General features: G+C 35.2%; 1 protein-coding gene across 2 annotated transcripts in view; it reads right to left on the bottom strand.

The window, feature by feature from the left end:
• LOC106688480 (tetratricopeptide repeat protein 5) overlaps positions 1-11,143 on the bottom strand; it is an 86,110-nt gene that overhangs the window by 10,577 nt on the left and 64,390 nt on the right. Inside the window, exon 6 of one of the 2 annotated variants that reach the window (XM_067047764.1) lies at positions 10,468-10,653. The exons of the other annotated variant lie outside the window; for it this stretch is intronic. Coding sequence (XP_066903865.1) covers positions 10,468-10,653 — 186 coding nt within the window. The remainder of the gene's footprint in view (positions 1-10,467; positions 10,654-11,143) is intronic. 2 annotated transcript variants of the gene reach the window in all.

The following is an 11,143-nucleotide window of genomic DNA, read 5'->3' as shown; positions in this document are numbered from 1 at the left end:
ATATAATATATATATAAGACTGGAAAGCAAAAGATTTGCCATCACCTAAAGTGGGTGAGTCAGAGAGAGTTTTCCACATCCAAATGGGATAAATGATCCAAAATGGAAACCAGGAGTGGTGTTGAAGCACATAGATTCATGTTCCTATTTGCTGAAAGTGGAAGGGAGAAGATATTGTCGAAATAGAATCCACCTGAAACAGAGAATGACAGAGACAGGAAATGCCAAGGATGAAGAAACCAATGAAGATGGGACACCGGAGGAGAATAAACCAAGAGCGAGAGCAGAAAAATACAACAAAACAGAGTCAAGAACCAGAAGAGCCGATAGATAATTAAGATGGCATCGCAGTGGCAGCGTCTTCGAGGTCTTCCGGTATCCGCGGCAAGGGGGGGCCATTAGAAAATGAGACCCCTGACTCCGACTTCATACAAATTCTAAAAGGAACTGAAAATATCGGATTACTTAAATCCGACAGTTATTGTTGTATTTTAAATAATTGAACATAATAAATGGAAGATATTGTAAACAAAATATACAAACTAGAAAAAAAAAAAAGAAGAAAGCAAACTTAAAACCATTACCAAACTAAAATTAAGTTGAACAAAGGAGAAAACAAATATTTATATCACCGGTGATTGATGGGGCCCCGGCTTTAGTTGTCCTAGATGGATCTTCTCATGGAGTTAGATCGACAAAAGGACGTACTTCTGCCCGCCTTGTCCTCTTGGAGGATGAGCTGAAGTAGTCCCCGTAGGCCCGCCTTGGCTAAAATGTTGAAGACGACGGAGATGGCCAGGATCCTGGATACTAAGAGTGCATAGTGAGGAGACAATAGAGACAATGTATGTGCACACTATGAGACGCTAAGAAGTCATCTGTTAATTTGCAGTATAAAGAACAACAGAGAATGGATTTGTTTTGTTTTTTATAGCATCTGCCACATAATCGATTAATGATCATATGTTGGCTGCAACAGTGTAGATACATAGTACATAAATACTAAACCAAAACTTGTGTACAGAAAAGATACGTTTATTATGTGAAAATAAAACAAAAACAATATTTTAATCGAAATAATTCCCATAGAATTTTCCTATCCCTCTTAACTGATCCTCTTTTGAGGCAAATCAGTAATGGAACTATTTTTGTAAGATCTGAAGCGAAGAATATCTACTATTAACATCAAAACCACTAACAAAAATTGAATTTATTCTATTTTAGTTTTTGAAAGTTAGTGTTTTTGAAATTTTTATTGAGCAATTGAAAACGATGTGGAATTGAAAACAATTGAAGCTTTATTTATACAATAATATAAATCAATATCAAATAAGACAGTTAAAATCATATATTATATATTTTCTGAAATAATATCCAATTAGTGAAATGTATCAGTTTTTGTCAATCAATAAACCCTAACATCAAAAGACTTATTTGAATAATAATTAAATAGCTTTCAGCACTCTAAATGGGCTAATATTGATTATTTATTATTATTTATTTCATCAACATGATAGCGGTATTGTATTATTTTCCCAAGTCCTTCCTTTGAAAATAGTGTTTTCATTAAAGAATATATACTCTAAGTTCAAACTGTTTTATTGAATGGAAGATCGATGATTGACCATGTATGATAATAAAAGGAAGATGGTCCAGTTGCAGTCAAAGAACTCAAATAGTCGTAAAACTGTTTATTATGAGCCAACATTTTGCCCCATGTTGCTGGGCTTCGTCGGGGCTAAAAATGTACATCTTTTTAATTTTTCATTTATGTTTATATCATTTAAGTGTTTGTATCTTTTTAGATACAAACAATAATATTTGTTTGTTTTTAATTTTTGTATTTTATCAGAAGTTCCTTTTTTATTTAATGTGTATATGTATATTATAGGTTAAAAAAATAATTATATAGTCGAATTTTATAAGATCGTATTTTTAAGTATTTGAATATAATAAAATACTTAAAAATACAATCTTACAAAATTTGACTATATAATTTTTTTTTACCATTCATGGTAGGGCTAGTAAAGGTTCATTTTGAACCCCTACCCACCATAACATATTAGATCAGTTCGATTTCACATATGTTTTACTACAACTGTTCCTACCACAGTAAAAACCCTCAGAAAACCTCCCATTTCTGTGTGACCTTAACTGAATTCACACTCATACCACCTAGGTGAACTCTGGAATGAATAAAATCTTACAGATCAAGCTTTTTTGGTTTGTTAGACAGACCTATTTTTTTTGGACACCAGGCGAAGATTCATGATTCATTTAAAAGAACTTTGCTCTCGCTCAAATGTTTCATTCCTTTTTCCAGCTAAAGAAGATATTGTTATCCATGAACATTACATGAATTCCACTCCTGTGGATCCTCCTGTACTCTATAGCCTCAAAGGCTCATATCAATTATCTTCAATCGTTATCACAAGTTAGTCCTTCCTCGCCAATGATAACCAAGGCTCATAGTCCTTATTCTATCAACAATAGCATAACTACAAAGTGTCCAAACTTTAAGAAAACTCTACATAACTAGCCTTTTAGTTTAAGTACAGTTGAAGGATCACTTCAATCACAAAAAACAGGCTGTCCATTCAGCTGTGCCTGAGTCACTTCCATGGAAAAAGTCCTTTCTAAGAGTGATTGTAAACTGCAGAATACCTCATATAGTTCCCCAGTAAACCAACACAATTCCAATTGGCTTTTTTAACTTCATACTTCAGGGTCTCCAGGCAGTTGTCTCGGTCCAAACTAGCTCCATGAGCCTGATTCCTTGAGATCAGATCGTCCAGATACATCTTATTCTAATTTATTAAATTAATCTAACAACATTTCATTAGAGGTTACATTTCTTCGAAATGGTTTATTACATCTCAATCCCAAGAGGTCCCTACTCAGTCATCAACAACTTCTCCCCATCAGTGTTTATGAGTCCAAAACTCATGTAGTACGTCCAGCTGCATCATATCTGCACACTACACCAACTATAGTGTGTTAGGACTTCATCATCCATGAGATGAAGAACTGCCATATCTTACCTCCAAGAGGTACTCAATGAATTACCGCCTATCTCCTGTTGACTACATAACTCTCGAAGGGGCTCTAGAGCTAAAAAAAGAACTCATATATTTCCTTTGGTTAGGTGGCGAACAAATTGCTCATTAGCCATTGCAACTGCTCAACTCACGCTTTTCCATGATTTGCGCGGTTTTCTCTGAGTGGGTACCATTCCTTGTGGTATTAAATACCTTATTTCCCTGATACTAGATAAGTTTAAAATTTTAAGCGGGCAGAATGGTGTGCTCTTTTATTTATATCGCTTATCCAAATCCTGCCACAGTCATAACCCAGCTCGACCTGAGACAAGCTCATTTTTTTGACAACATTGAACCCATTCTAAACTTTCAACCTCTTACTCCCTTGACCAATGATCCCAAGAGCATTAAGTGTTTGACTCCAGGACACTTCTTAATTGGGAGACCACTCCTTGCAATGCTAGAACATGTTATGGAAGAGAACGTAAACCTACTGAAGCGATGGTTGGTAGTAAAGCTATCTCTTAAAACTGTTGGCAAAGGTGAAGAATAGTATACTGATTAGAGTATTTATATCAGCTGCAACAACGGAGGAAAGGGAAAATACCTAGAAATCTTGACATCAGTGACCGCATAATCATAAAGGAGCAGAGCACATTTTTCAAGATTTGACCTCCATGAAAACATCCACCAAGGACAACAACCACAGACGGGGCCCCATCAATCACCAGTGATATAAACATTTTTTTTCTCTTTTGTTCAACTTAATTTCATTTTAAAATTCGACTTTGGAAACTCAAAATTATAATTATTTACGGTTAGTTATTTACATCTTCCTTTTAATTTATTACATTTTTTATCAATCTGAAATTTGATGAAAAAACTCAAGTTTTAACTAATTAGATGTGTTGTGGTCGTTTAATTAATTAATTTGATTATTGTTGGTTTTGCTCTGATATATTAAAGTTACTTTAGTAACAAACACCATTATTATTATGAAAATAATAAGAATAAGAAGAAAGTAGCAATTAAATTTTATTGAATGATTTATTAAATAACATAAGAACAGTTTTTCAAGTTTCAATATTTACCAACATATACTTTTTAAACTCTTCTTTTGTCATATAAATAAATCGTTGTTAGGAAACCAATTGAAGCTTGTACACACTACACTACAATACACTACAAAACAATACAATACAATACACTACAAAAAAAAAAATTCTAATTAGTTTTTTCGTAAGAGTAGTAGTTTTCATGATATTAGCAAAATAAATTCACAAAATGTTGATTTCTCGTTTTTCTGTCGAAAATTGTTACTTATGACAGCTATATCTCAGGAACTATTAGAGGAACAGATGTTCGGTTAGGTCTTAAATTAAAGCTTATTTAACGTCCTAAAAACAAAGTTATTATTATTTTTTCTGTAGGAGTTGTAGTTTTATGATAGCAAAATAAATTCACAAAATGTCGATTTTTCATTTTTCTTTTAGTCAGAAAAACGAGAAATCAACATTTTGTTTATGGCAACTATATTTCAGAAACTATTAGATATTCCATATGTAGAAGAAAGAGATGAATAAAACACAATATTAATAAAATAGAATAAATACTACTCTCTCTTTGGGTGTCCTGATGTGTTGAGGTGCCATGTCATGACGAGGTCCTTCATTTTAATTCAAATCCTGGCATTGTCGAATTCTCTGCTTCCGTCCCATCCGATGCGCTCCGGAACTCCATAGAATTGAAACGACAATCGGAGAGCTGTCAACACTGCCTCTGACGACTTGTCCTGCACCTGATGCGCCATTGCCGCCTTACTGAAGATATCATTCATGGCTACCCATTTATATCCTCTCCATGTAAAAGTATCGATCTGCAGATCGTTGAACAGTGCATCTGGGGTATGTGTTTCTTCTTGTCTCCCTTTTGGTGGGTTTCTGTCATATTTTGTGCGTATACAAATTTCGCAATTTCCTACAACCTCTGTGATAGTCTTCTTCATCCCCCACCAAAAGTAGCTCCTATCCATCCCTATTTATTCGCAACACCATTGCCGCTTGATCTTCTCCCAGACAATGGCATTCCCCAAGTAAAGGTGATGAGTTTCTACGGGCCCTAAAGCATGCTTCAACACAATACAAATCTGGTCGTCACTCACACCTGGCTTGTTCCTTCCTTACTTGCTACACTCAACTTTCAGCAATCAAGTGGTCTTCATCTTCCATACCATCTGCCGCCTCTTGCCGTTTATTATATCATCCAGTTCCTCCATATCTACTGCTCTTCCTTCCTCCAAGCTCTCATTGGACGAAGATTCCTCCCTATCATCTTCCTCCGCCACATTCTGTTCTTCTTCCTCTCCGGGTATCCACTCCCGCAGGAATTGCCTAGACGATTCTCCGCCCTCCTCTTCTACGACATTTACTGTAATTGCTTGAGACAACTAATCGGCTAACAAATTTTCTTTTCCTGGTTTATATATTATTTCATATTATACTGTGAGAGGAGCTCCTTCCAACGCGTAATCCTAGCCGAAGACTTCTTCAACATTCCAACCCATTGCAGAGGCCTGTTGTCAGTGTGTACCCTAAACCTTCAGCTAAATACATAAGGTCAGAGGTGGTCAACAGCCCACACTATTACCAAGAGTTCTCGTTCCAGCACACTGTATCTGGTCTCCATCTCTGTTAGGTGCCTACTGGCATACGCGCTACTGGGTGATCTCCGCCTTCGCCCTCCTGAGACAGCACCACTCCTAACGCGTCCTCACTCACATCTGTAGTGATATTGAATTGCCGAGTGAAGTCCAGGAAAGGAAGCACCGGCTCCAGCTGCAGCTTCTCCATACACCGCCTGATATTGTCTTCCATCATAGGAGTGATGATCACCTTTCTGCCTTTTTCCAGAAAGTTATTGAGTGGGATGAAGTACTCAATCATTTCTGGTACAAATCTCCGGTAATAATTTAAAGTTCCTAGCAACCTCTAAACTCCCTTCATATCTCTAGGCACTACCATCTTTCATATAGCTGCTACTTTATCCATGTCAGGTTAAACTCCTTCCCTGGAAATTGTGTAGCCCAAAAAATTTATTTGTTCCTGCCCCAACGATGATTTCTCTCCTTATAATTTGAGCCCAAATTGCCTGATTCTCTGGACTACGGTGTATTAATGTTGCACGTGTTTGTCTTCGTTCTCACTGAACACTAGAAGATCATCCATATAAATCTGGCATACTGATTCATCAATTCCTCTCAAAAACTCGTCCATCAGGTGCTGGAAGATTATGGGAGCATTTTTGAGGCCAAATGGCATCCTTGTAAATTCCTAATGAATGGCCCTTCTCGAATGTGAATGCCGTCTTACGTTGATCCTTAGGATGTATTTTGATTTGATGATATCGGGCCTTCAAGTCTAAAGTGCTGAATACCGTAGCTCTGATCAGCCTGCCTTCAAATCTGTAGTTTTCAGTGGTTTCACATGGCTCGCTCTTATTTTTCACTGTTCACACAGGACTATTGTACGGGGAAGTACTGTCAATAATTATTCCCTGACGTTTTAAACTTTCAAGCTCTTTCCAAATGTGGTACGTAAGCACTGCAGGTATCTCCTATCTTTCATGTATGTCATTTTGTCTTGTTTTAGTAAGATCTCATGGACCGTCCGGTTTTAAAGAAGGGGACATGCTCGGTACAACTGGGATACCGAGCATGTCCCCTTCTTTAAAAATAAGACCTTCATATTCCCTCCTAAGGCTTCGTCTCCAGTCCTCTGCCTGATTGATTACCCCGACACGAGCGCCCACATTCTTCCGCTGAAAATTAAATTTGTAGATTCTACCTCCCAACTTAATTCTCCAATTTCCCCTACTATTCCTAACTCAAGCTCTCACCTTCTCTAACAGGTTACATTCCACAATTACTTTGTATTCCCTAGGCATACTTCCTATGATATGTACCAGTAAGTTTTCCCTACTAAATCACCATCATGTCAACTCTATCTCCACCTCCCCCTCTACCTCACAAGGGCCACCCAGGGTGATTAATTTAAACTGACATACCTGAATCTAGTGTGTCCTCTCTCCACTACACAGCTTTTCTAGGGCTTCTCAGCACATGATGACTGGAATGCTGGCCCAAACTATGCACCATGCAAGCTAGGACCTGGCTTGTCCCTACTACCACGCCAGAGCCGGAGACTAGCTGGCCAGCCTTTGATCGAGAAGGACATTTTCAAGAACACCACTCAATCTGGACGAGGGAATACACAGACATGACCGCAATAGCGAATCTGCCAACCAGATAAGCTATATATTCACATATGAGACCATCTTATATTGATATCTATTTAACTTGTTATTTTATTTCAAATTATAATTAATTAACACACTAGCACAATCTGCCCCTCCAGGGAGTAATACTTGAATTAAAGGAAAATATATGTGCCCATTACAAAAAGTGAAAATGTCCAATAATTCAAACCCCCTTGTTCCACACTAATTTGAAATTTCGTTTAAAATACAATTGGGGTACCTGAAGTAATGCACGGCAAGGTCCAGATTTAAACAGATATGACATGCTTTGACTGCAGTAAAAGACTGGCTTTATTGGGTTCGGTACATATATATGTATATACACATTCGATCAGTTGATTTCCTCAGTCAGCTGACATTGAAGTAACAGCTGACTCAGGCCGTAACTTATATATATTGTGGAGTTATTTTTATATTATATTAGAATATTTTGTAATAATATGCTATTGATCTTGTGATATATATACTTATATTATTCAATAATTAAGATCAAGTAACCAGGTGATCAAGCAACCATATGATCACCTGATTTAATAACCTAATTGTAATTAATGTATTAGTAACCATTCTGAGTTTTACCAAATAAAAGCTTACTAAGTTTTATCTTGTTTCCATTACAATTTTATTTGGTAAAAACTTAATGATAAGAATGGATGTTGAGTTAAAGTGATATTCATAAGTTTGGTTTATTCGTGCTACAATAGAAAAATACCTGCGACCAGCTAGATTCGAATTGTTACCAGACTCGCCTACTGCTACAAAAGAATGGCGCATTGGCTAACAACATTAGAAAATTTTCTGGCCCTTACAGAATTCAGGTCTGAAGAAGACAAATTAAAGGTATTAATCAATTTTCTTTCTCCGATAGCATTCAAAATCATTAGTGATGGTAAATTATACAGAAATGCTATACATTTACTAAATTCAACTTATATTAAACCAAAAAATGAAGTATTTGTATATCATTTATTAGATGTCCAGAAACAACAACCTGGGAAAACAATTGACCAATACGTCCAGATTTTAAAACAACTCAGCCGAGACTGTGATTTCAAAGCTGTGAGTATGACTGAACACAGCGATGGATATATTCATGACTTATTTATAAATGGCTTAAATTCCACACACATTAGACATCTTCTGGAAAACAAAACATTAAATTTGAATGATGCTATTAGACAGGCCCAAACCCTGGAAATGGCTCAAGAAAACACTGAAAGTTACCAAACTTATAATTTTATTTACACAGTCGATCTGTCGCAACAGCCTAATTCGGCTCCTAGATTTTCCAACAATCCTGAAAGTGTTCTGGACCAGCACAATATCATTTCAGCACTTCAAAAAAAGGGAAAATTCTTATTCTGTGGTGGGAATAAGCATTCACGATCCTATTGCCCTGCGAAGAATAGTATGAGTAATTGATGTAAAAAAATTGGATATTTTGCCAAAGTGTGTCATTTTAAGCCGTATAATGATACTCCAGAATCGTCAGCGTCTCTTCTAGCCAGTGTTACTGGCCCATCGCTTTCTGAAAGCCACTGTTCTTGCTACTGTTAATCTTATACCAGCCTAGTGTCTTATCGAAAAAAGGAAATCTTGTTATTCAAAATCACTCATACCTTAACTTCATATGCACTGTTCTTTAGGACCTATGTGCTGATATTTTAGACAGCCACGATCTGCTAAAGCATACTAAATCAAGATAGATTTTGAAGCCAAGAAACGTTCACTATCAATTTGTTCTTCGAATCATGCCATAGTGGAACCACCACATCTGTTCCAAAATTTGGATCCTGCTTGCAAACCAATAGCTACGAAGTCCAGGCGACATCTGATACCAGAACTGAGTATATGTCCACATCATAGGAATGAAATAAACAAAGAAGCCAGTGAAATGCTCCTGATCTGTACAGTGACAAAATGTTTTAAGTGGCTATTTTCAAGTCCATTAAATGAACATTATATCAATTACCAATGTTCTATCTGACGATCTTAGTGCAAGTTTTGTGATAATGGGAATGAGTTATAAACCTACTGCCCCTCCTCCCGAGTCAGATGAAGAGGCTAACTCCTCAAAGTGCCTTGACATGTTCCTCCATCCGGGGTGTTCAGGCTGATGAACTAGCCTATCCATCAGCCTCAAGCTGACCGAAAGGCATTGCCGCCAGCAACATGAGGAATCATAATACCAGCAGATATATTTTTTGACAATGGGCATTCCATAATATTGCTGTAGATGAAAAATATCAGGTAGAGATACTCATTCAAATGAGGTTATTTGGCTATTCAGTTTTTTTAGGCATTTGAGTCCCAAAACAGATAGACTACCATTACATTCAAATGGCAAAATAAATCAATGTTTTAGTAGCGATTTCAAACAAATCTAAACAGGCATTGGTATAAATTATGAAATAAAAAAAAGGATAAAAACTGGATCTAGCATAGTTAGTGATTGTTAGAAACCATACTGCAATATTTGGAAGAAGTTTTATTCATTGCCCAGCTAACCCCAAATATAATTTTGCTGAACCAGTTACATTTCAAAATAATCAAATAATTGATAATTTATGGAGGATCTTCAAAGTGGGGAAGTAAAAAATGAAGAAGCACCTTAAGTTATTATTTGACTTCATACTAGGACTAATTTATGCTGCTGGAGAGGAGTCGGTAGTTGAATGAAAAAGACATTTAAAAAAAAAAATATTAAATGACATTACAATTATTCAATAATAATGAATATTTTTAAGCTTAAAAAACCTAAAATTTGTTTTATAATCACCTTCATTAAAAAGTAACCTTTCCTAGAAAATATTCCTGAGGTACAAAAGATGAAAACATAAAAAAAAGATAATAAATTTTTATGAATAAAGCATGCTTCATGCTTGAACTGATTTTATATTTCATTGAAATTAACAAATATGAATAATCAATACCTACACGGACTGATGGAATTTATTGCCTTATTAATATAACTACATTAGAACCGTAATCATGAAAGTGATGTACTAGCTATATTAATTATCAGAAATAAATATGAATAAAAAATAGTTTTTTAACTTTAATAAATTAAATTAAATTAAAAGCTACATCAAAATGAAACATTTAAGAATCATACTTTAAGCATGGCATAAAATTTCTTAGGTTTTAATCTCCCTTTGTGACCAATATAGCTCATAATTAGATCCAGGTACTGAAGCAATGTGTTATACGTATTAAAGGATAAATCCCAAGTTTTCTCAGATTCAATTGTTTTCAAAAGAGTATCCAAAGCATCAGAATAATGTTCAATATACTTTAGGACCTAGAACATAAAAAATAAGCTAATAAAAATAGAAAGCAAAAAATAAAAAATGAATGGTAATAGAAGTATCTATTCTGCAATCAGCTGATACATGAATGTTTTGCAGGTTTTTTAGCTGAATTCGTGAATAAAAACTCAATAAAGTTATTATATGTCACCACATTCTCTATAAAATGTAGACAACATGAAATGATCCAAAATAATGTAATAAAAATATTTTTTTAAATAAAAAAAATTTAAAAAAAAAACTTTTAAAAATGTTACCAGCAGTATACAAAATGAAAAAAAAAAAAAAAAACGTAAGTAAATAAATGTATAAACCAAAAAAAAATAAATAAATAAGTTTGAATAAATTTGATAATAAAAAAAACTTTAAGAGCGTAAACGGGGCAGAACCCAGAAACATTGTAGCTGATGGAAACTAGGATTGGAATAAAACACAGTTTGGAAATTTCATCTACCCTAATTTTGAATAGAATGGTTATATTCG

This window comes from Halyomorpha halys, unplaced genomic scaffold (genome assembly GCF_000696795.3).
Source record: "Halyomorpha halys isolate HHAL.00 unplaced genomic scaffold, Hhal_1.1 Scaffold1139.1, whole genome shotgun sequence".
Classification (NCBI taxonomy): Eukaryota; Metazoa; Arthropoda; class Insecta; order Hemiptera; family Pentatomidae; genus Halyomorpha; species Halyomorpha halys.
This window is presented reverse-complemented; position numbering and strand designations above follow the sequence as displayed.